Genomic DNA, 27,429 nt, shown 5'->3' on the forward strand with positions numbered 1-27,429 from the left:
ATTTCAGATGTAGGACTCTTTTTTTTTTTATTTTGTAAGGAATTTTAAATATGAATGGCTTATATTATGCATTCCCTCATAAGCACGTCGATTTTAACTTTGCTACCGCAGTGGTCGATAGCTTGATATACTCCTTTTGATATGGTATCTCTAGCTCTTCGTGTTAAAAATCTTACTGACAAAGGACAAGACGATAAAGAAAAATTTTATAAAAAAAATTATCCCGTGTCATTTTTTCAAATGTTCTTTTTTTTTTGTATAAAACTTGCTGGCTAGCAGCTGGGGTAAACGAGAAAAAATCAGAAAATACATACATCAAAATATACATGTATAAAAAAATTACTACATCCCAGACACATTTGTTTTCTTCAAAAATTAAAATGTAAAATCGTTTCACTCGGAAAGCTTCGAGCCACAAAATTGTTTGAGATTGTTTTTTTCCTCCTGATATAAATAAACACATCAATCACACAAACATTATAATGTTGTTGTCTGTGATTTTCTAAACATTTGTAAAAAAAAAGGAAGAGAACCATCATCTGCACACTTCGAAACTTGGCTCAAAGAAAATAATTTCATCTTCTCCCGAATGAACGCGGAAGAATTTCCACAAGATCCGAACGCGATCGGAAAGGACGGCGAAGCAAGAACACCTATCCGATGATATCTGTAAAATGTCCTAATTGATTAACACGCCCGTTCACATCGATGTAGAAACTTCGACGTCGTGTTCGGTTATCCCAGGCAAACGTTCTTTCGGTGGTATGAATTTTTTAGACTTGCTGTTGATGCTTCTGCCGGAGCACCTCTGACTCTGGACTCCCTTGATCTCGAAGCGTTTTCGACCCAGAGGAAAAGTTGCTTCTTTTCTCCTCAGACACAGGAAAGCCCAAGAAAGCTTTGGCAAGTAGGCCAGCACGACTCCTAGAAGCACCGTAACTGTGACGGCACTCGTAACGATAATCACTTTGACAGGCGATGTGAATCCTCCTGCAAACACAAAAAAATCAAGCATATAAACTCACGAACGATAAACATGTTACGATGAACTTAAATTCCAAAGTGCGGGCTGTCCCATAAATTTATACGGGGTTTAAAAAGCCATAAAAAATCTACAAATCGACGTACCGAGTTGTGGTTTTCCCTTAGACTTGTCAAAGAGTATAATTTTTTTGGCACAAAAGAAATATAGAGAGAGACAATAATAAAGTTCTCACCGATAGGAGGCGCCGCATTAATAAAATGCATGTGTGAAGTGCATCTAGATTATGCAGAAAGCATTCTCTTCCCTTCAGAATGTAAAAGCAGCATTCAACCTTGTATGAACTGAAAGATGTCGTGCGTCGCGAGATCCCTGCTACAGATTACGACATGCTGCACGCAAATATAAATTATTTTCTTCCGCGATGGTTTGCAGGATTCTCTCGCATATGCTGGTGGTGGACACATTGAACATTTGTGTTTTGTTTTTACATTCTCGAGTGAAAACAAATGTTTGTGCTGCATAATCAAGATGCATTTCATGTATTTCGTTAATGTGGTGCTACCTATCGGTGAGAATTTAAATTATTTCTTTCTTATGTCAAAAAAATCTGACTATTGACAAGTCTAAGACACAAACCGCACCCTGGTTCGTCAATTTGTGAATTTTTCATGATTTTTTAAAATTCATTAAAATTTTTGTAGTACACCCTGTATACTTGTACAACCACTGAAGAAGCCGTGATTCAGAAATCAAAATCTCTTCGGTAGAGCTCAAGTCGAGCACCCGCAGTTCTAAACAATGGCCATGCCCCTCCATCTTTCCATGCATTACACGCACATTTGCATATCATCATCTGTAATGATATTACGGTGAAGAGAAGCCGTCTCGTGTGTGTTTTCAATAAATTCTGAACGAGTCGCGTGCCTCCCGGCTCTGCGTAAAATGCTGTCGGGGAAAACAAAACGATATATCTTGCCAGAGCATTTTCACGGATGCGGTCCTCCGACACAAAAAAAAACGCTCGTTACTCTACGATGAAATAAATTAAGTGGTTTGGTACATTATTAAAAATACGCCATTTACTCGCCACATTTCGGAAAGGGGCAACGATTCACTCTCATAACGGGTTTACTCGCAATAACGAATCGAAAAAGAAAAACAATAAATATAAGCAATAATGCATACATGAATGCAATAACTAATATACTGTACATATACGTAGGTACAGGGTGTAAATTAAGGAAATTAAATTTTTTTTTTGTTTTGCCCACAATCAGGCATCGTAATAATTTTACTTTCATGTTTCGAGACTAGTGAATTTTTTTTCTTTTAATTTCACGTAATGAATAATCACAATCACATAATCAATAATTATTTATATATTGTATACATTATATTATTTATATACAGGGTGTCCTGTAAGTGACAGCACGGCTATTATCTCATTAACCGTCCGTCGTAGAGGTATGATTCCCATTTAAAAAAAAGGTCAACGGGCGTTCAAAAATTACCCTGTACTATTTTTGAGAGTGAAAATTCAGCGTGTAACAAAATAAAAAATCTCAATTTCTATACGTTCCCCCCGTGCTCTAACTTCCAATTAGAACGTTGTTACCCTTTCTCTCCTGGTGCCAACGAAAAAAAAAATTCCGTGTTTTCAAGTGCAATATTAAGGGATATTCGAATTCGAAAAATGGAGGAAATTTGGGAAAGAACAGCGTTAAATGCGGAAAAATGATTTTACCCGCTTTAACGCTCTTCTTTCTCGAATTCGAATATCTCTGTGAATATTGTACTTGGAAACATGAAATTTTTGTTTGTTGGCATCGGGAGAGAGAAATGAAACAACTTTCTAATTGGACGTTAGAGCACGGGGAACCGTGTAAAAATTTGCATTTTTTATTTTGTTACACACTGTATTTTCATTCTCAAAACTGGTACAAGGTAATTTTTGAACACCTGTTGAGCATTTTTAAATTGGAATCATACCTCTGCGATGGACGGTTGATGAGAGAAAGATACTACACACCTGTACACCCTGTATACCATTATAATAGTTAATTTGATGACAAAGAAAAAAGTAAACTAGTTTTATTGTTTACCGCATTGTGCTTTGCCAGTCTTGCTCTCGTCGCTCATGTCACCACAGTTATTGTGGCCGTCACACGTGAGTCCGGCCCAGATGCATCTGCCATTATCACATTGGAAACTCAACGGCCAGTCGCATGCTAAGAGTACGGGAAGAGCGAATTTTCAGATAAATAAAAGTCGAACTCAAATAATAAACAAATAATTTTGGACAAAGAGATGAAATAGCTAATGAGTGCAATAAACGGTATTACGGTCGCATAGTATGCCATATTGATTTTGGGATATTGATCTTGGCTGTGCGATCGCATACATTTAACTTCCCTTTGAAAATAGTTATTAAAGAAAGAGAATAACGGGAAGAACAGTCTACTGGTCACTGCTGGGAACGTAACAAGGTCCTCTCGAAATATGGGCAAGCTCGCTACCTGTATACACGACGGGAAACATACTTAGCTTTCCTTATTTCAAGCACTGTGGCTTGACGAGCTGAAATAAAGACTTACCAGCCTCATTTAACTTCAAAAAGAGCCGTCCTCATAATCCAGTAAGGAGTCCAGTTCCCCCCCCCCCCCCCAGTATTCAAGCATTTCCATCTTTATTTCAGAAAATGGAAGCCAGATGGCAGCATGAACACTAAACAAGCACAACTCGACAACAAAAATACGTTAGGCCCAAGCACGCACTAAGAACACACATTCTCCGGCATGTGCCGATTCGTTAGAAATTCCGTAGAGGTATGTATACGATGCGCATGTTCGGTTAAGTAGTAGTAGTTTCCTCCCCCAATAAGGAAAGGAAAGTCGTGTCTTCCGTGGTGTATACAGATAGCGTGCTTGTCACGATTGCAAGAGGACTGAGTTTCGATTCCCGGTGGACACGAGTGGACTTTTCTTTCCGAGCTCAACTCGGCAGAATAGCCAGAAAAGATCTTCCCTAGGCTGAAACCCCATCTCACTCTCTATGATGGTTATTAACTTAGACAGTTTTAAATATTGATGAAGTTTCTTAAATAATCTTGATTTTTTTTTTTCCATGTAAGAGTAGTGCGAAATTCAAAATCTCCTTTGCTTTCTCCCCATTTGTAGAGTTCTACTTTATTTTGCTATCGGATGCTAAATTAGTCCACACAAAGCTTGGAACGAGACATAACTCGGAAAGCTCACAAAAAAAAAATATTCATTACTTATATATTTATTAAATATCTTACTATTAACTATTTAAACACATCTCTAGTTGCTTCGAAATTTCTGGGCTTGCGTTCCACAACGCACAAACGTCGTCAAGTGTATAATGTATCACTTACGGCCCAGAATCTTGTAGGCGGTGAAGACTATGCGGAAGCCGATTTCTTCTTTCTCGATGGTGCATGATCCGCACCTCGTGTGGTAATGAACAGAGATCGACCTTCCGGTACCCATGAGAACGGTGTTGTCGTCTTGTCCACAATATTCTTCGCAAAGCATTCCGTCTTCTTCGTAACCACATCGTCCGTTGCATATAAGTGGTACCCGTTTGAACTTGCAGCACTCGCTACAAACCGGCGCAGCCGTGCTCGCGTTGAAAGTCTCGTTGTAAATCTGCAACAAAACAACATCTTGGTTTTCAATGAAAGATGAAAGACTCAATTTTGTTTACTTTTCAAAAATTGTAACAAAGTGAACTGAGATTGACGATTGGGGCCTTCTTTTCTGCGAAACGATGGCTTGGGCATTTTGTGGTACGTCATGAAAAATAAAAATATTTGTTTGTTCGGACGTATTCATTTTGTAGAACCTTTCGCGATCCCCCCCCCCCAGTTCATTAACGTGACCCCCTAGAGGGTCGCGACCCACACATTGAAAACCGCTGCTCTACAATATATGTAGGCAAGTCTGCACCCAAGAGAGAAAGAGAGAAGTTGACTAAGTCCCAGCTATAAGCTTATAAAAGCCCGGATATCAGCCCTTATTTTTATTTATATTATTCATATTTTTACATCTTTGATCTGAAAAATATGCTATAGAAACAACGTAGGGGGCCCCACTAAAAGTATTGACTTGACTTAAATCCATCAAAACCCTATCCTGGAGGGGTTCCGTCTGCATTGTTATTAAGGTACTACTAGGTACAAATCTATATGACTAAATTTTTCATAACACATATTTATAAAGTGATATAATTTAAAAAGCTTTATGTCAAGAAGTTAAAGTCAAAACGATATATACAATCAATGTATTTTGATTCTATTTCATGGTCCCTATTTATTGCGGCCCGATGCCGGTGCATCTTTTCACGTGCTAGAGTTCGCCCGAGATTTTGATTTCGCGTTTGTCGTACATAGTGTATAAGTTACGAACATTGTGTTTGGTGGTTTTTTTTAGGTAGGTCGTGATCTCCATATATTGTGGCTTCAATGTATTCAAATTTCAATGTACTTAAAATTCACGTCCTATGCTTAAAGCGGAATGGTCAGGGACAGGTTCGAATGGCATGGAAGCAAAGCTGCATTGATTTCGTGAAATTTCAAATGCATCACGATCATATGATGTACTTGAAACCGTATCGATATCGTTACCCTTTATTTGGAAGTGTTGCTCTCAAGCAACATGAGTTTCTTATCAAAATTTTCAAAATAAAAGCATTTTATATTCTGAGCTCGTTTCGGCGTTGATGTTTCTGAGCATTTCCTAAGCATTCGATTTTTACTTGTGAGCCGTTCATGAAGTTTTTATAATTGCAGCAGAATGGCTCGAAGGCACACATGTCTCCTATTTCTTGAAGAGTCATTTACAAGAATTGTTTGGCTTTGTCCAGCTTTGCATTTTGGAGGGAAATGCCATGTGTGGAGGAGACATATTGCTGCGCATTCTTCAGAAATGATAGAAATTGAGTTGTTAAACAATAAATTTTCATTTTTATATCATTAAAATCTATGTAAACCCTATAAATAAAGTGTGCTCTCCAAAGTTCAACATCCCTTTATTTTTTTTTAAATAGACAGTAAATTTTTTTTATGATGCAAAATAGCATTCAGGGTAACTCATTTTCTTTATGTATATATAAACCCTCAAAAAGCTTTTCCTCTAAATATTTCAATGTTTGCCAATTAAAGGGTTAAAGAAATAGAAATGTTATTTTTATTGCCTAATATTGAAACCTACTTTGAGGTGATCTCGGCATTCAAAATTCGCATCCCTGCGAAGTTTGACGTCTTCCAAATTGAAGACAACGCCGTATCCGTCCGGTGGTCTGATGACGGCCTTGCACACGTGCTCCTCGATTTCGGACAAATAGTCGGTGGCTTGAAGAATTCCGGTAGAGCCCGTTCCTGAATGATGCATGTTGATTTTGAATTTGTCGTGGTGACTCTTACAAATGGCCGCCATGTCATCTATGAAATCGGCGTGAAAGACATATAAAAACGATCAGAATAATTCCGTACGTAAACGTATATCTAATTTAAGTTTATGCATTATTGCCAAAAGCGCGTGCGCTTTTCAGTTCCTTTAAATAATTTTTCATTTTCTTTTAAACCGTATGGTGAGTTTCACAAAAAAAATTTTTTTTGCCTATTCTAGAGCACATTAGGTAGCGTGAAGATGAGATTTAGATGTGATAATTTCATAAAATGATAATTGGGGGAAAAATACAAAATCGAAATTTGCACACGACCCCAATCAAAAAAAAAAAATTCAATTGATAAAGTTGTACACCTCTCTTTGTTGGACCGAAATAATCGACCCCAAACATTTGAGGAAGATTTCGTCGAGATATCGATATAGTCGAAATTCTTGAATTTTGTAATTTTTCACGTATTCAAACTGACCTAGTCGGTCATTTTTTTTTCCGTGGAAAGTGGTTTCAAGAACTTCGTAAAACAAAACAATAACAGGTGTCCTAATTTGATTGTATTTTCATGTATATGTAGAAGAAGAATATATTTATTTTTCTATCTCTCTCTCACACACTTTTTCTGTAGAATTTTTAAATATTTTTAAATGCAAAAAAAGAAAACAAAACCAAAAAAAACGGAGCGTAAAAATACTACATACGTTTTTATGATAATGAAAAGTTTTCAGGTACACACTCCTTCTCCTCCGTCCTCTGCTCAGCGGAAAAGTTGATCACAATTTTTAATATAGTGATATTTCAACGGATGAAACTAGTTCTCTTCCGTCACCCGTATTAAAGCGTATCAACTACTTAATTCGTTGCTCATTAAGTCTCTCGTGATATGAAAATATGGTATCCTGGATAAAATGTTTATCATGTAAAATTAATTAATTCACGCCACCCAAAAAAAATATCAATTATTTGAATTAACATTAATTAGTAGCATAGTTCACTACACAATATACTTGGCACGCTTACATTTTGTTTATGCTTGCGAATAAAATACGGTGCACAAGACAGTCTGATATCCAAGGTAGCCTCAGCTCATATAATAACTCTCGAGCTTTCATGTGTTGGATAAGTTGTTTCTCGTATTAATCCCTTTACGATCACGGACGAACCGACCGAACGCCAGTGGATTCAATATCCAGTTCTCTGTGTTTTCACATTTCCTCTCTATCGCGAACCCATTCTTGTAACCCTATGAACGGAGGTTGCCTTTTTCCTGCCCGTTATTTTCTATACGCCTGTTGTTAGTGATTTTTTCCCTACGTATAATGTATCTTTCTGCTATATACATGTATGAGCGAAAGAGAACGCTATTGTATACTCTCTTGTCTACTCGTCTATTATACTGTTTTTCTATTGATTCTTTTCTTGCTTTTCTTCTATTTTTTTTTTCTTGCTTTCACCTTCGTCCTTTTTTTAACGTGCGGTTAGGGTAGAATAAAGTTGCCAGATTTATCGCCGAAAGGCCAAATAGTACAATACAATACAAATACAACGCCACAACAGGCAAATTGCCCAACGAGGTGGCTGACTTAAGAACATCATGGATCCCCGAGCCATTTTTTGGAGGCCCTACCTACTACTGCTACACCACACATGCACCCCGCCCACACCCCCCCCCTCTCCGCAACCCCCAACGAATCGGTACATGCGGAAATGTGCGTGTACGTGTAGTGAAACCTGACGTGAAGTTTTTGTTTCTCCGTAATGCTTGTTATGTGTAGTGCTGCCATCTGCCACCAGTTTTTCTAACTATGAGTGAAGTGTTATGATTGAATGATTTATCGTTGTAGGACTGTTGCTCTCTGTGGCGAGACTTTTTAACGGGGAGATCGGCTCGCATTTGCGTCTTGAAGCTTGAAGTTGGGAACCACAGAAAACCAACTTCAGCCGACCACCACTGTGGGGTTCGAACCCGGATCCTCGCATCGCGAGTCCGTCACTATAACCACTCGACCACCACAGCGGCTCCAATTTGTTGCCAAACACCTGTACGTGAAGGGGTTAATCGAATTTTTGTTCGCAAGTAGGGAAAATTTTAGCAGATATTTTTCGCTTGACGTTGCTCGCCAGAACAATTCGTATGTTGAGATACTACTGTATCGGGCTGATGAGGACTAAACAAAATAGCTTCGCGTGCCGATAGCTGGAAATAATCTCATTTTCCCATGCTATATCACCGAGACAACCATTATCGTTGAAAATTACGGCTTCTTGATATGTTAAAAACTCGATCCGATACATTCGAGTTACTGTGCAGCATTGGAAGAAACGCTCTGCAATGAAATCATTGTTTATATTTTTAGTCATCATGTTCCCGCAACATCTTTGTCTGTTGTTGATGTTGTTTGCGTTTTATTTTTTACTTTCATTGTTTTTGATTAACAACAAATATTCATTCAAAATCCGAAAACATCCCTAGTTATTCACAAGCGCTGCTGCTGCTGCAATTTCTTGAGTAGAACGCATGATGATCTCTTTTTTAAAGATCACGAGATAAAGATGGGGGATGAGATAAGGAAACGATTTTCCAGAAGATTACAAAGGCTCAGTTGTCGCCATCTTTCAATACTAAATTGCTATTCCATCGATGCTACCGATAACCCTTGTCATGACAATGCGTACATCAGCACTTGGTTTCGTGTCTACCATGGCCGCAAATCAGTCTGGGAATAATATTGTAAGATTCCTCCAACTCATGATGATAAAATACGCATTTCAGTGTGGCTCGCGGCCAAAAATTTTATGAGATGCCAATGCGATTTGTAACCTGATGGGCGGAAATGCGGGGGACATGCCCCCGCCAATGGTGGAGCCGCCTGTTGCATATACAGTGTACATAGGTAACAGGGCGTTTAGCATTTTACTGGCGAACCGTTGATCCTAGAGGCATTCTTCCAATTAGAAAAAGTATCCAAATAACGTGTGGAACTCAGATATATCATTCATGGGTTGCATACTTATTGAAATAAGAAAACTGTTTATATAAAGTCCGCGTAACACCATTTACCCAGTAAAACCGTTTTACTCGCTTTTAATGTTGTTTCTTCCCCCCCCCCCTATTTTCCTCTGTTTTTGGAATTCGAATATCTCAGGGAACATTGCACTCAGAAACGAGGAAATTTTTTTTTGAAACAATTTTGTAATTGGGTTTTTGGGCACACGTGGACTGTATAAAAAGTTTTCTTATTTTAATAACCATACAACCCCTTGCAACATGAATGACATATATGAGTACTACACATTATTTGGACACTTTCTAATTGGAAATATGCCTATAGAATCAACGGTTTTTGCCAGTAAAATGCCATATGGCCTGTTACCTATGTCCCTTGTATATGCATAATGCATTGGCATTATCATCATCGTGCCCACACAGCCTTTCAAATCTACATCCTCCTATAAAGATGCTGAGAGCTGCTACTTGTGGAGCAGCAAGCGGGTCTCGTGCACCAGGCGCAAGGACCGATGAGGGAGAAGGATTTTGCAATTTGTCCTCTTTTCGACCGTTCGTTCGTGACCGGGGCACAAAAATGCATACCGGCTAACCAAGTATCTAGTTTCGGCCTTGAAGATACCTGTGTTAAATTTTTAAAAATATTAATTTCATGAGACAAATTACCCCCAAGTTACGTCTATACCACACAAGGCAGTAAGACTAACAGTTAAGCGGATATAGTTTCCTCGAAATGGGGGGAGGGAGGCGAATCACTGATGGTGTGTATACTGAACGTATGGCGAGGGTGTATCTCCACTTATGCCAATAATACAATTTGTTTACTGAACGGGGGGAAGAGACGAGATCGCCCTCATCCTGTATCCCTATGGACTAACCCTCATGCAAGACATTCGGAGGTTCTTTGGTTGTTAGGCCCGTGAGTTGGAATTCTCGTACAACCTTTCTCTCACACTCCAGTGTCGATCCCAATTATTCGAGGATGCCCGACTCCTAAGCCAGCGAAAGGTTGTATGAGAATTCCCTCTCCCGCGGGCCTGACAGCCGAAGAAACTCGTCTTGCAAATGATGTTCACGAAAGTCTTAAAAGTTAGTACCTGCCAACCATCATTTTTAACTGTTGTTTAAGAAACAGCGTCTGTTCTGCAGTTGTCATTGGCGTTGTTTTTACAATTAAAAAAATGCTTTCATCTCGATACTGCATTAGTCATTTCTAATTTGAAAAATAGGTAGCAGCACCAACGACATGAATACCTCCACACAGACACCACACTGGTAAACCTACAACAACCTACTGTGGGTTTCTCCCTCCCTCTTTTATATTACCTTTTTTCTTCCAAGACTCCCTCGATCTAACATCTTAACCACCAAAACACACTCGACCTAAAACGTTCACTTGCATTTTCTAAACGGAAAATATGTCATTCGAGATAAATTAAATCAATGTCCTGAAATTTCCTGGTTCGAGGCAACCTTTGTGCCCTTATCAGGATATTAACCATATTTTTCCCCCCTCTTTTATAGCTCGTATAATCCGGGCTAATTCTACGATTATATTAAATGCATCTATAGCATGAGAGAGAGAGAGAGAGAGACATATATTTTACCATTTGTAACTCTTTTCGTGACAGGAGTACACAGGGTGTCTTTCAAGTCTCAACTCGGCCTTAATCTCATCAATTGTTCATCAAAAAGGTATGATTCCAATTAAAAAAATGCTCAAAATGTGTTCAGAAATTACCCTGTACCAGTTTTGGCTATGAAAATACAGTGTGTCACAAAATGAAAAAAAATCTAAATTTTTACACGAACATCCCGTGCTCAAAACCTCAATCAGAACGTTGTTGCCTGATCTCTCCAGTGTGTAACAAAAAAAGTCACATTTTCAAGTGCAATATTCGCTGAGATATTTGAATTCGAAAATAAAAAAGGTTTGGAGGAAAAAACACATAAATAAGGAAAAGAAACGTTGTCCGTTAATTGATGCCGTTCTTTCCCAACTTTTCTCCGATTTTTCAATTAAAATGTTTCAGCGAATATTACACTTAGAAACGTGGAGTATGTTTTGTTGACCTCAAAAGAGACAGGGCACCAACTTTCTAATTGGAAATTAGAGGACGGGGGAGCATATAAAATGTAAACTTGTTATTTAGGAACACACTGTATTTTCTCTCTCGAAACTGGTACAGAGTGATTCGTCAACACTTTTTAAGCATTTTTTAAATTGGAATCACACCTCTACGACAAACGGTTGATGAGATAGATAAAGGTCGAACCAAGACTTGCGGGACACCCTGTATAAGACTTCAGAATGAAAAAAAGGTTTGGGAAACATCTCAGTTACCATTAAAAATTAATCTACTAATGATACTATTTCATGAAAACTAAGCAAAGGTGACGATCCATGTCACGGTGGGAGTGTTTCCGTAGGAATGGAGTAAATTATTTCTCGTATGGAGTCATCACTTATATTTTTCCAACTGCGAGATGCGTTACTTCCCTCCCCCCCCCCCCCTTCACTCGAGCAGTGAACGGGAAGATGTTGACCATAAACAGCGAAATAAAGATCGATCGATAGATAGATATTCGAGGAAGCTGTTCGCAACTTTATCGAGATGCAAGTTCAACGACTTGGTTGCGCTGGAGAAGCACGTGTGTTCCCGTACGCTAATTTTCCCACCAACGAGGAGAAAAATGAAACTCCACAATAAAATCCGTGGATATGATCTACTGACCCCACTCTTCATCAGTATTCGGAAAAGTCAAATATCTAAGCATGGAGGTCAAATACCAAGCTCAAATTCGCCCGGAAATTTCCTTTTCAGATGAATGGCAATAATCATTGTCGTGTGTGGTCTTTGTCTCGATTCCTCTCAAAATCCTATTTTCTTTTCTAGTCGAATTCATCTTCGTTGATGCGACGTTTCATTCGAATCATTTTGTTTCCGGTCGCATTTCTGAAGTTGAAGCCAGATTCGGGTTTGAAAACAACTACAGTACGCGGAAAAAATCCTGTTCGTCACGCGCCACACTTTAATAAGTAAAATAACAAACAAGGTTATCGAAATCAAACTTCTTCAGCTCAGAAGATTGTTGAGTGCGTTCCATCAGACTAAACGACACCTAATTCAGCGTTCACCATTTACTAAATAACAAATCATACACAGGGTGGTAACTGTCGACCGCCCAATAATTACACACGTGATTCCTTGTGAGAAACTAATATGGAAAAGTGTTTTCAGAGTTTTTTGATTTGACCCATAATAAATGAGTTATACCTCTTTAAAAATTGATGACGTCACTTCAAAATCTTGCCAAAATCATCAAACATGCATCAAACGTACAACTTGGCGTTTTTGAAACTGGATAATATTGGTGTAACCCTAAAGATAAATCAAGAAAAAGCAAACTAGTTTTTTTTTCAAAATTTTACTCGATCTGTACCCAAAATTAAAAATGTTTTTCCTTTGATCATAGTTGCACACAACGTGTGTGTCAATTTGGTTTCTCTTGTTTAAATGAATAAAGTACCGCTAACAATTTTGAGGTGAGATTTTTCTTCCAGTTCCCAACTTGGATGTTTCCGAAGGTTTGCATTTTGTATTCATCGTCTTAACACATGGGAAAACCCGGGCATGGCCTGGGTGTTCAAAAGAAGAGGAGGGGCTCACAAAAATGAGATATTGTAGAGGTTTTCGAGGAGTATGGATGTAAATTTGCCTCAGGCAAATCATTTAGCCCGGGGGGCCCCCGTGGTGCTCTTAAGACGGCCCTGCATTCACGCCCCCCCCCACATGGGTGGGGCTGGCAGGACTCCAGTTCTGGGGCCTTGGACAACCATCATCATTTTTTATCCCATACATTCACTATATAACTATCCCGTGAAAAGTCTGGCTTGGGTGCCTGCCAACGATCCCAGTCTAGGGGCCTAGCCCTAGATGTGGGAGTCATGGTTACGCCACGGCTTTTCATTGTAATTCTGCAACACAATTAACTTTATTAACACAATAAGCTTGTTGAATGAAATCGATCACTGTTATAAACTGTCCATGAAAAGCCTAACAAATACAGTTTACAATTTTTACGACCTCTCATTTATCTTATGGGTGTGTGTATGAAACAATATTCAAAAGCATATTTAGAGAACAAACAGTAAAGAGTATCTTTCATTTTGAAAATTGAGAGCTAAGGAGAAAGAAAATGATTTTTGGGGAAAAAAATTAAGAAACACAGAATATAAGAGCATCTCAAAGGGGTGGCGAAATTAGTAATGCCTGATACTGCTAGAGCCTGAAGTACGTTTCTGGTAATAGAGGGACACGGGACAATCGCCCTCTTATAAATACCCCCCCCCCCCCACCATAAAGAAATTTCATGAGAAAGTTCTGCGCGAATCATATAGGCTGGAATATATTTCGAAGTCGTCAAAATCTTTCTTGTAAAAAGGTAAAGTAAAAATTTATTAACATTTTAGAGCGATAAGAAATCAATCAGCAGTCACGAGGAAAAAGTCTTTCCGCAGAGAGCAGTGACATAACATGAAAATTCAAGCAGTTTCCATCTTTACTTCAGAAAATGGAAGATAGATGACGAACATGAAACAATCGCAACTCGACAACATAAATACGTTAGGGCCACACATACACTCAGAACACTCATTCCGGCATGTGCCGATTCGCTAGAAATTCCGTAGAGGAATACGTACGAGGTGCATGTACGATTAAGTAGTAGTAGTGGTCACAAGGAAATGAAATATCTTCATTGCAACATGTAGAAATCTGTATGAAAATGTGACTCGATGAATAACCAATAGAAAAATTCCGCAACCACTAGTTATTTTTAATATGGCAATTCTCTCTCATGAAATAATTAAGTTTGATTAAAAGTTTCTGATCGAATCGTTGTTATTATTTTACTGTTTCCACCAGTCACCTTCGTCAAGAGCTACCATTTTTATAATCTTCGTTGAAGCTTTTTATGCGTAACAGTTTTCGATAAAATTTTACAATAACTCAAAAAACATTGCCCTGTTTTATTGATCAACGTGTAATCTGATTAAAACGACAGCGTAGAAAAACGCTCGCGTAATAACACTACGCACTGTATGCACCTTCCCTCAAAAAATGTAACTTTATAAATGAAAGAGAACAAATGAACACATTTTGGCAAAAAAGAGTAGTGATTTTAGGAAAACAATTTTTCAAATACTATATCTCATTTGGATAACACTTCGCAAATCTGGGGATAAATTTGCCAATATAGTGGGGCGAAATTTTACGTAATAACATACTTCTTACGTAATACATTACTCTTCACGAAGAAAAAAATTCCGTCGAGAGGTATATGATTTCAATTTGAAAAATGCTCAACAGGCGTTCAAAAATTACCCTTTTTTGAGAGTGAAAATACAGTGTGTAACAAAATAAAAAATCTACATTTTCACACGCCACCCCCCCCCCCCCCCCGCTCTAACGTTCAATTAGAAAGTTGTTTCCTTTTTCTCTCCTGATGCCAACAGAATAAATTTGATGTTTCGAAGTACAATATAGAAAAAAGAGCGTTTAAGTGGGTAAAATCATTTTTCCCGCATTTAACGCTGTTCTTTCCCAAATTTCCTCCATTTTTCGAATTCGAATATCCCTTAATATTGCACTTGAAAACACGGAATTTTTTTTTTTCTTTTGTTGGCATCAGGAAAGAAAGGGTAGCAACCTTCTAATTGGAAGTTAGAGCACGTGGGAACGTATAAAAATTGAGATTTTTTTATTTTATTACACGCTGCATTTTCACTCTCAAAACTGATACAGGGTAATTTTTGAACTCCTGTTGAGCATTTTTCAAATTGGAATCATACCTCTACGACGGACGGTTGATAAAATAAATTCCGTGCTAGCACTTACAGGACACCCTGTAAAATACGTGATAATAAAATACATATAAACGCTATCAAATCTCATATTTATGCTGTTTTTCGAATCAGGTCTGATTCGTTAAAGGGTTTGACGGCCCTCGAAATCTGCGCGAACTCGTGGCCTGTGATGAGATTTAACGTATAATTTATACATAAACTTGTTTTTTTATTTTCAAATCAAAATTTATCTTTGAAATTCAAACGGAACCTTGAACTGCAAACTCGAAAGCTTGGCAGCAAAAAATGCATTTGTTACCCACCTAACTTCCCAGTTTATGCGTTAGTTTACAGAATAAGGCTAGCGTTTGCACAGAATATTAAAGAATATGGCCCATATCTAAAAATACATCCACAGTAGTTCGATGGGCTTTCGATGCGTTCGAGTTTGTTGCTTTTCTGTTTTAACTCTTTCACTTCTGACAAGAGTACTGTACCACTAATTTTCTTTTTAACCTCCCTGTAACATCCTTTACAAACGTTGTTGGCATTTTGAAGTAATATAAAGGCTGAATAGCTACTTCACGATTGACAGCACAAGTGTGGGACAACCAGTGTTTTTTAAATGTGTTAATTAATAAAATTCAGCTATATAGACGTTTCGCCCCTTCAAAAGTGTTTTACTGCATTAAACGCAAGTGTAATGCAGTAAAACACTGCTTTTACAAAGTTTTCCTTAACGCGTATATAAGATAACAAATGATGGCTTTCTTTTTATTATGACTTTCTTGAAATAAACATTCGTGTAACTGTATTATTATTCAATATATTCGAATTGTGGTTTTTGTTATTATTATTATTGTGAGCGTATGGTGCTGAGACGGTGCTTTAAAGTGCCAGGTTAATTAATTAGTTGTGTACTAAATACTTTTTTGAAAAAAAGAAAAAAAAATGATTTTAGGCTTTAATCAGAATTAAAATGACTTGCCAGAAATGTTTACGTGATAATTATTTCATAAATTTTCATGTGATATTAAAGGTTTTAAAGAGTAAAACATCAATTTTTCAAATGTTTTCGATTCTTTTGACAGCGCCAATCAGCTATTACATTTGACGTTTGCACATTGAAATTTAATTGGCGATTATATCCGACTGACCAATTGCTTTATATAAAAAGAATCATTATTAATATTTTTGAAATAACGTCATGAAGCAAGCTGTAGGCTAGTGGTTCTCAAAGTGTGCGTCGCGGCGTGCTAGTGATATTGATGTGGTCCTGTTCTCTGTACTTTGAAGTGGTTCTTTTACGGATGTTGAATATATTTACTGGAATATTCTGGAGATCCGCGGACTAGAGCAAAGGGGCCGTGCGCCTCAAAAGTTTGAGAAGCACTACGGTAGGCTATAATTGGCTAATAAAGACTTCCGTCATAAGCACGCTATTTGTGTCCTCCTCTCAATTACATCGATAACAGTATTAATGTGGGCCGAACGAACGGAAAGACTGAAATCCTTTCATTAATGAAAGTGTAATTTTTTGTTTATAATTTCAATGTCAACAGGAAGTTTTCGGTGCTTCCGCTAGTAAGCATTCCAGTTATATCTGGTTCTATTTTTTAATCCTAGTTTTCTGTTCCCCCCCCCCCCACTAATTCCGCACATCGATACTTCCTGTAGCTGAGCAAACAACGTACTGACGTCATTCGCACGATTCAATGTGGCACATGTTTATAAAGATCGAATCGATTGATTCTGTGAAATTTACGCACAATTTACGCAAAAATTTATTTATGAATGAGCACAATGAAGACAGAGGAATCTGACTCGACACCGGGGCTTAGAAACAACCCTGATAGCCATTGAATGAAAAAGCTAGCCTACGTATAATGTACGGGATGCCTGAAAATTACACAAACTTTGAGAGACGGTAGAGAACATATAGATGAACCGAATTCATACAGAAGCAGATGAATGCCACCCAGCGGATGGCGCTGTAGTAGAAGAGACGCGAGGTAAAAAGTGACATAAGGTTAGCAATGCTCCTGCAATAGCTGTATATAGTAAGATACACAGTAAAAGATAATCTACAGAAGCTTTAAGAGTCAGTGTCATTAGGAGCGACGCATGCTTCAAATCGACACGTATTGACTGTTACTAGGCCTGCTGCTATTCCCCCTCCCACAAGGATGCGGTTGACAGGGCTCAAGCCTCGGGCGATTGTTATCATTTTTTGTATTTTCACATTGAAAATCCGCTATGAAGGTGCCTGTGAAAAATCTAGCTAAGGGCCCGCCAAAGATTCCAGCCTAGATGCCCTGTTGCAGGATGTGGGGGCCGTGACAACTATCTAACTGTACTTGCTTCTCGTAAACATTCCTCAGGGCAATTTCAACGAATTGGTGCATGTCGGAACGCGTGTGGGTGACTGGTCTTAAGTGTTTGCGATGTCAGAGTTATTAGTGTTTCGTGTTTAAGTGGTGCTGCGTCTATATAATCTCTCTCGTTCTCGCTTTCTCTGTCTCTCTCTCTACATTAGAAGTTAGAATGACTGGGGCATACATTTTTGTGTTTATGTAAGTAGTAGTATCGTGTTGAGGGTCTGCTTGCTCTCTGAGGAGAGACTTGCGTCATGACTGATAGACTAGGTCGAATAAACCTGCTGGAGTTAATAATAGCAGAGGTGGTCACGCTTGTGGCCATGAGATCCACATTAGAGGTAGCAGGAGCTTCATGCAGCAATGGTCAAAGCCGCCCTTATCAGATGCGGGACCCGGTTTTCGCACTGAATTAATTAGAGCCTAATGACCTGCAAACTAAAGAAAATTTAAAATTGATGCATTAAAAATGAGAAAAGATTGAAAGATCACATTCTTTAATCAAAGAGAAAAAAATCCAGAATTGAGATGAAAATTTTAAATCTCGGAATTTAATGAAAGAAACAATTTTCCAGAATTGATGAAAATTTCAGAATCATTTGAATCATCAGTTGAAACTCAGACACCTTGTTTACGACAAAAAAATGAATGTGATATGTGTGTGTATATAGTTCTTCCACTTTTACTACTGTGAGTGCGGGGCCCGGTGTGACCGCACCTGTCGCACACCCGTGAGGACGGCTCTGCCATTGGTCTAAAGGTCTCCTGTAGAAAGAAATCCATGCTTTCTTATTGGGCCAGACTTTGACATGAGAGGGCCTTGGGCAAAGCAGCCCCTGCTACTGGGTTCAAAGATCTCTGACTAATGAGTGAATATTTATATTGTTACAATTTCACGGTGTCTTGCAATTTCGGAGCCCTGGACGAAAGCCAAGCTTATGCATGCGGAAATCGAACCCTACTATCACATTAGAGATGTAATATTATAAAATGTTCTCAGTACTGACTGTCTTGTGTCGTTTTCATATCTTGTGTCTCTTCCATCATTTTATGGGAGAGTCACATCCGGTTCCAGCATATGAAACATTTTTCGATTCAAAAACAATTCATTTACAATAATTTTTCATGTTCTTTACAATCCCCCGCAGTTTTTTCAGTTTGTAGACATAACTTTGAGACACACTGATATAATTCGTTGGATTGAGGTCACGTCGTGATTCAAAGTCGTAGAAATTCTGTCATCACTGATTCTTTACCGAATCCTTTTCACGATGAATTTATTTTACTTACCAGAGTGTGTGTTGGAGATGTAGCGAGGATCTTCGTCCTTCGAATTTCGTTTTCAATGATAGATACAGCTGCGAATAGCAGATAAATAAATAATAAAAGGTTGATTATCGTTCGAAGTTCACGATGTTGAAGCACGCGCCTAGACTTGTGGTCATCACTAAATTTATAGTCGCTCTCCTACCAATATCAAACAAGGAATAACTATGTAATGGGCTTGTTTACGTTCGGCCGTGACCAGGACACGATAAGATTATCTATTATTTTGACAAACCTCAGTCTTTACTCTGCCTCACCTTCTCCTCTTTCCTTCAAAGATCTTATACTCTTTTTTTTCTCCATCTTTAATGTGATATAACTGAGGATACATGTGTTGATGCACTCGGGGTGCAAATGTAGTTTCCATCACCCCTGCAGTTTTGAAATAAAAAAAACACCATTATAATGTTTTGCCTGTGCATCCGATGCGAAATATTCATTCATTCTTTTCTTTTACATAATATAATGAGATTCAATTCAAAATGTCGTATAAATGCGAAGGTTGTATCGATTACTCAAAAACTTGTTTTCTTTTGAAGCATCACCTCGCGCACAAACTCTCAGAAATTCAATGTTTTTACTTCATTTTCTGGTTCTGCTTGAAAATGATCTGAATAAAAGAACACTTGGAGAAAAATCTTGAAATATTGAATTAAATTTCGCAAAAAATCCTAATTAATGTGATAATTACCTTCACTTGAATATCGGGAATTTCGATATTCGTTTTAAGGAAAAATATAATTTCAAGCTTTTTTGAAAATTATCAGCAGGCAATAGACTTGACGGAATTATTCATATCATAGACTTTTTTGTGCAACCCTATTCAAAGTCTATACGGGATGTTTAATTTTTTCGCGAGTGTTCCATTTTTGTCACGATCCCGAATTCTTCTGAAATTTTCATTTAATATTTCATACGGAAGGCTTTTTTTCGTTTTCGTGATGAAGGGATTCAACACAGCGAGTTGGCAAAGCACCAAAACCAAAGCAAATTCTACCTCTTCTTAACCGGACATGCACCTCGTCCAAATTCCTATGAGACATCAGAAATTTCTTAAATTTCGATTCTTTCATTTCTTACGAAATGGAAGCATCGTAATCGCCCGTGTTTCTGATCCTTTCAAACGTCTGAAGGTGTTTTCAATGCTTCAGAAATGACGCTGGAGCCAAATCACCAAAATGTAAGAGAAAAAACTCCAATATATAGGCATTTAATACGGTTTTGGTTTTCAAAAAATCAAAACTCTTTTGTTTAAACGTCATTCAATAGTTGCGAAGAATGTCACCAATGTATGCACGAATGAAATACGGTAGTTTGTAATTCAACTCGTAACGCCATCTCTAGTTTACGTCGCTGTTCTTGGTACAGTAAAGGTGTCTCAGGCGCATTCCACACTGGTGAGATACTGCAAGCGATGCAGCTCGCAACTCGACACGGATTGGTAAAAAAACCAGAAATTCAGATTTTTAAACGAGCTTTTCACAAGACATTTGAATTATCTCTATTTCACGAATCGGCGATAAATCTGGTTACCTTGTGCTAACCTTACCACACGTTAGAAAAAGAAAGAATCGGGGGGGGGGGGGGAATAAAACATAAAAGGAAAAAGGATGAGGTAGATAAGAAAGTATTTTTAGTCCTCTTTGCACCCTACATGCTTTTTAGTCCTCGCCCTATGTCTTCTCTTTCGCTCTTATATGTATAGTAGAAAGATTCATTATAAGTGTGAGAAAAAAGTCATTAACAGAAGTATAGAAAGAGAGGATGGAAAGAAGAGCAACTCATTATATAGAGTTACTATGAAGCTTCGCGATGGTGAAAATAGAGTAAAGAGAACACAGAGAACTTATTTGAATATATTGCACTAGTTTTTGGACGTAGTATTACACCCGTGATCGTAAAGAGTCGGTTGCCTCTATCTGTAACGACTTTTTTTTTCAAAACAGGTCCAGACTTCTAGACCACCCTTGTATTTCGCGAAGAGTGGTTAATACGAGCAAATGTTCGATTTTTTCGCGTCTCGTATTCACTGAGTTCTGCTGTATACGTAATGAATTCGCAAGACCTGGCCCGCCCGTGAGGACATACAGTTGATTCTGAGGATCGACGTTGCGAGAGCAAGCATGGTTCAGCACGATTGGTTCAAGTGAAGATGTATGTGTTACTTGCGTCTTTATATTCTTATGAAATTAGATCCAAAAATAGTCAATATAGGGCCAAAGGACCTGTTGACCGACCGTTCGTGTCGGGAGGGTCTATGACCCATCCCTTGGGTCAAAATTAAAAGAACTGCCATCCTCTGCGACTCATCGTCCCGCTTAAAAGACGCATTTGTTAGTACATTACCGAGTGTATCACCCGATAACGAAAGGGTCAGTTAAGATTTTAAGAGTCTTATTAACTAAATACGAAATATGGTAAACTTATGTATACTATGTACAAACCCCGACTAGCGTCACACATCTAACGCCATCGTCCGCGACAACAACCTACTACTAAACCAGATATGCACCTGTTGGAATGTGTGTGTGTGTGTGTAGCGAACCTTCCGTGAAATTTGTTTCTGTGTAATGTTTGCTATGTGTAATGCTGCCATCTGCCATCAATTTTTCTAACTATGCATGAAGTGTAATGATTGAATAGTATACCATTGTAGGCCTGTCTGCGACAACAACCTACGAGTCGAACTCGTAGTTAACGCTTTGCTTAAGCTTCTTGACCTCCCTCTGGAGAAGCAGCTCGAAGCAGTACAGCGATGGCTTGTTGGTAAGGCCGCACTTCTTTCTCGATTTGCGCGAGCACAGTTCACGCACTTGGCATCACGTTGGCAATCTACGGCCCAATGTCCTTCCTCACCGCAATTTTTGCAGACCTCTGGTCTCTTACACGGAAGTGCAAGATGCTCAAACTGGCAGCACTTAACGCACCGCAGTGGTCTAAGAAATTGCTTTACCACAACAGCGATGCCATCTACGTAAACCGTGCCGCTCTGTACTAATGCTCCAAAGGAGAACTCAATTGGTGCCTCTCGAGAATCGCATTATTGCACGCAAACAGGAGCGCTCGCCAAGATCGGCGCTCTCCCTCACGGCTCCCAAGAGCTCCTCCTCGCTCAGGCTGTGTTTTCTACTATATACGTAAAGGGGGCATGGCCAGTTTCCCCCCCCCCCCCAAAGATCTCTGCAGAAAACAGGGAAAGCCTCTTATGTATGCTTCTCGGCACGTCTGTCGCTACTTTTTAGATTGCTGGAATATCGTGGTATCCTTTATATGAAAGTGAACTTTGAATACGACTAAACGAAAAAATCGCATGAGGGCATGGGCAACAGTGATACGCATCCTTCCTATTCACGTTATGCGCTTTTTCCCGTTTTGCTGTGCTTAAAATCCACTCGTATAAAAAAAAATACCTCAATACTCAATCAATCTGGGGAAAAAAATTTGAAGATTTTCTGAAAAAGTATTTCATAAAGGGCTTTTCTCGCTTGCTTCTAACGCCTAAATAAACCGGAGAGCTATTATATTGATATGGCGACTTCCTTAACGTATTTCATGTTGTACTGTATTAGGATCCGTCTCACCGCAAAAAGCAGGCAGACCTTCAGCACGATACTAATCGGGAAGGTGGTGTCAGTAACAGTACTATATGAAACAAGCATAAGTCTAACAACATAAATACGTTAGGGCTACGTATTTAACGCACACACATGTTCCGGTATGCATCAGTTCTTTAGAAATTCCCCAGAGGAACGTTTACGAGTTGCATGTACGGTTAAGAAATAGTATTAAGATCTATTAGTTAACGAGTTGAATATGCCTTGCATTAAACAAATTTGTGGTACAGCCACACAACGGTTGAGTAACAGCTTCCTGGTTGTTTGTTTTTGTTGCACTGTATTTTAAACTCACAAATACTTTCTTTTTTAAATAACGTGATCATCATCTATTCCCAAGAGATCCGTAGGATCTGTTCAGGGAATTTGTTAGTGTTAGTTAACGTCCATGCCGAACCGGAATATATTTTCGACTTTACAAGTATTCATTTATTTTCAATCCTACAAAATGAATCCCTTTTGCTATCAATCCGTATAAATTGCGTTGAAAACAAAGTAGGGGTAACCGGGGCTAGTTGGTGTAAGGGACAAGTCGACATACAGCTTCTCTTTTCTACCGCATTGAGCTCTAGTATTTCTGAGTGCTAGTACTTCCATTGTCAAATCACCTGAGGGTGTGGCATCATCCATTTAGGGTGATGTCAGCTTCCAGAGAGGACATCCTCAGGATAGCAAGTTTCCTGATTTCCTAGCAGGAAAGTATTTTTTGTACTACTGTATATATATACGCATGTGTGTGTAAGGAATAAAATACTCTTAACACCTCTAACTCAAGATTAGGGGTGTTCTTGAATCAGCACAGCCAACTTTTTTGTAATCGAGAAAGGAGATTATGGATGCTGGGTTGTCCGCTGAAGAAATGAATGCGTAATAAAAGATTTCTGACGAGAATAGAGCTTCAATCAATGAGAGAATGGAAAACTCGCTCACTCTTGGATTAAAGAATGATAGACGAAAGGAAAGCTAATAAATCTCAGGCAACGATCAGCCAGAAGGCCTAGGTAAATTTCCGAGATAGTACAAAGAAAATCCCAGATTGTATCTCGGGTCAAACAGATATATTCAAAGCAGGTCGAAATTGTTTTCATTGATTCGAATGCGCAACAGTCATCCGTAATGTTACCAAACAGTTGGGGAAACTTCTGGAGCGATAAATAGACTGAAGAAAAAATTGTGATGAAATTTTTAGATTCAATTTAGAGGTTTGAAATCTGATCAGTTGGTTGTTCCCTGTTCATGCAATCAATCAGGAAACGATGAGGATGTGAAAAAGATGAGAATGAATATGAAGTAGAATGAGATTATATGACATCAATGTCGTTCGCAAATTATAGTTTTACTATATTATAAAATGCGTGAAGTAGACACAGCACGATTAAAAAATTAATTTATTTCCCTTAGACTTGTAAGAAAAATATTTTCCCACAGCTCAACACAAGTTCGGAAACGGAGTAGTATCAAATAGCGAAGCACCATTTTACGAACGTTTTGTGATAGATTTAATGCTCGATAACACAATACCTAAGAGATCTATTCTATCTACTCTATAATATAAAATCACAAACTCGAAAAGGGCCTGTTTCTATGCAACTGAAATTAGTAATTATTTTATGTAACGGAAGTCGGTGACGTTTTTTGAGTGACGAAAATCTGTTACGATTTTGTGTTACGGAAGTCGGTTACGATTTTGGGTCAAGTTTTCATTTAACTCTTGCATATATATCGGGACCTATTTGACCCATCAGGACCAAGTTATGTGCATGTACCTAGAGGCTCTCACATCCTACAGCAGGACCCCTAGGCTGGAATAGATGGCAAGCCCCCAAACCAGCTTTTCACGGTCCCCTCTGTGTGAAAAACCAAAAAGTGATAAGAATCGTTCCGGTCCCTGTCAGCCCTGCCCTTGTGGGGGGTCATGCCGAGAAGTATGTATATGTATAATATACATATAACACCAGTGCTCCGAACACACAGGGTCGAGGTATCCGGGGGATCGCACATTCTTCATGGGGAAGTTAAAAGGTTTTATTTCCAGGGGCCCTTGATGGATCTCGTTGTTTTCTTGCTGCTTAACATTGAAAAATTTGCGATAGCGGAAGCCCAAGATATATCCAGTCTGGGTGCCCATAAAATTTGCGAATTCGGTCACGGGTAATTCAGGAGGGGGCCTGGATTTTATTCGTTGGTAAAATGAATACAAATGAACATTTGCCGTGGCACTTACAGGGGGATGTCCGACAAGCTTTCGAGTCAGGGGCCCACTTCATTTTGGGGGCCCTGGATGAATCTCATTCTTTTCTGTTATTTAACATTGCAGAATTTGCAACAGCGAAAGCCCGAGATAAATCCAGTCTGGGTCCCCCACTAAAAATCTGAGTATTGGGTCCCCGCTACTGGATGTGGGGTCCTGGATTTTATTCGTTGTAAAATTGATAAAAGTTAAAAATTTTCGTGGTCCCTCACAGGGGGGATGTCCGACCCCTCGGATATTTCCCCTCACAGAGAGGATATATCCGATAAGCTTCCAGGTCGGTGGCCCCATGGAGAATTTGACAGGTTTCATTTAGGGGCCCATGGATGACTCTCATTGTTTTTTGTTGTTTAACATTGTAAAATTTGCAACATCGGTAGCCCGAGTAGCCCATCAGTAAAGCCAGTCTGGAGCCCCACTAAAATCATGCAAATTGGGTCTCGGGAAATTGATTGGGGGCCCTGGATTTTATTCGTTGTTAAAATGAATACAAATGGAAATTTTTCATGGCCCTCACAGGGGGGATGTCCGACAAGCTTCTAGGTCGGAAGGTGACAGGTCTCATTTTGGAGCCCTGAATGAATCGCATTGGTTTGTTGTTGTTTTACACTGTAAAATTTGCAACAGTGGAAGCCCGAGATAAATCCAGTCTAGGCTCCGCTAAAATTCTGCGAATTGGGTCCCGGGTCCTTGATTGGGGGCCCTGGAATTTATTTGTTGGTAAAATGAATACAAGTGAAAATTTTTCGTGGTCCAAAAGGGCTCCAGTCTGGGGACCCCCGATGAATCACATTTGCTTTTCTTTTTCCTTTATTATTGTAAAATTCGTCAGTAAGCTGGTGCTTTGACGTGTCACTTTTCATAGCACTCTGATGATGTGGGATGATATAAACAAGATATGTTGTGAAGACAAAAGGGGGGGGGGGCCGCCACCACAAGCGGCAGAGCCCCCTAGTATTTTATATAATTAAATGTACGCATCAGTTTCTTTTTGTAATTAACACGCAAGAGAGGAAAACAATACTTAATCCCATTAACAGTTTCAAACATTATTTCGTGTATTTCAGCTTCTTAAGATAAATAATGTAATATTACAGTGAAACCTCACTAAAATGATCCCCCCAATATGACGATAAATCTCTCTACAACGATATTTTTTCCGTCTCTTGTTTGGAATCGCATATATTATGTTAAACTTTCTTCGATATAACGATATTTTTTACTAAGGTAACCCCTTTTATAACGACATTTTTAGAATATTTCGAAATTTCTACAACGAAATTTTTCATATTTTGCTGAAATCTATATATTTTTCAATTCCTCATCAATTTTGTTCTTTCGGGGTTTTTAATAACATCAGTATCGCTGTGGAGGCACGTACACAGCGTTTTTAATGAAACCCCTAAGGAAAAATTCGCAAATAGCAAAAGAACAGGAGACCTTAAAACCTCATCTGATGGGAGGGCGACTGTGTGCCATAATTTCTTCACTACGCTCGTTGCACTGAAACAACTGACAAAAATGTCGCATATTCTAAAACACAAAGCACTTTTCGAATATTGAATGTGTGGGAATAAAAATTTAACCTTTGCTTCTTCACGCCCCGTTTACTGTTAAATAGTAGAATTTATGTGTTATTACAAGTTATGTTTTTTTGGAACATGATTATTTTTGAATCACCCTGTTCTATGCGATAAACTTCATTACAAGGTGAAACAACCAACTGAATTTTGTACATCATCTAAACAATTATAATTTTTTGCTGCCGAATAAAATTTATAAATGCATTTTTTATAGTGGTTCTCACAATGCCGATTCTGAAGAGATGTCAAAACAGCATAAATTTTCAGTTTAATGATAATGCTCTCGATATAACGCGATAACCCTTTCGCAACAATATTTTTTCTTGGTCCACAGAGTATCGTTATATCGAGGTTCCGCTGTATATATGATGAAATATAATTATCTTCCTGCAATTAAATTAACCGAATTAATTTAATTAGCCTTCGATCAAGTGAGCTAGATAATAACAAAACAAGAAATAGTTTTTTTTTTTTACCCCTTGTTGTTATACGATACACGGTATGTGCAATGTATCGAACGCTGCCAAACTATGTTGTTGGGATCATAAACCATTATTTGCTTACGCAGATCAATGGTTGGTGATAAAAGAACAATAAGATCAGAATAAGAAAACAACTTTTTTCATTCTGAAATCCCATCCGATCGAGAATTTCGTTCCTCAATGAAATTTTCCAATCACAGATTGACTTTCGTGGAGGAACGCAGTCTATAAATCGAACAGAAAGAGCAACTCACACTTCATGTAAGTCCGTTTCTCGGCATTTCCTCTTCTGGGAAACCACAATAAGCACAGCCATAAACACAGGGCACGATAGACTCGCTTCATATTTCAAATCATGATCATTATTTTAATGCCAACCACCTAAACCAGGCCATCGTGTTCGCGTTGATTTTACACCTTGCACATTTCTATGAAGCTCTTGTTATATTCTCGCGCGAAGTGTCACAAATCGAGTGATATTCGGGTATCTGGACTGTTTTCCGTAACATTTAAAAACAGAACCACTTGAACTTTAGT

General features: G+C 38.6%; 1 protein-coding gene across 1 annotated transcript; it reads right to left on the reverse strand.

Moving 5' to 3' along the window:
- On the reverse strand, positions 1-27,429 carry LOC149086477 (uncharacterized). Its single transcript, XM_089255819.1, has 5 exons — positions 27,147-27,429; positions 6,217-6,446; positions 4,380-4,653; positions 3,088-3,213; positions 1-990 (listed from the first exon to the last, which is right to left on the reverse strand). Exons 1-5 carry the CDS (start codon positions 27,235-27,237, stop codon positions 701-703), a joined length of 1,011 nt encoding a protein of 336 aa, XP_089111945.1. The 5' UTR covers positions 27,238-27,429; the 3' UTR covers positions 1-700.

Source organism: Pholcus phalangioides, unplaced genomic scaffold, assembly GCF_987345545.1.
Source record: "Pholcus phalangioides strain wild (caught in Gottingen) unplaced genomic scaffold, Ppha-v1.0 ptg000004l_1, whole genome shotgun sequence".
NCBI classification, from domain to species: Eukaryota; Metazoa; Arthropoda; class Arachnida; order Araneae; family Pholcidae; genus Pholcus; species Pholcus phalangioides.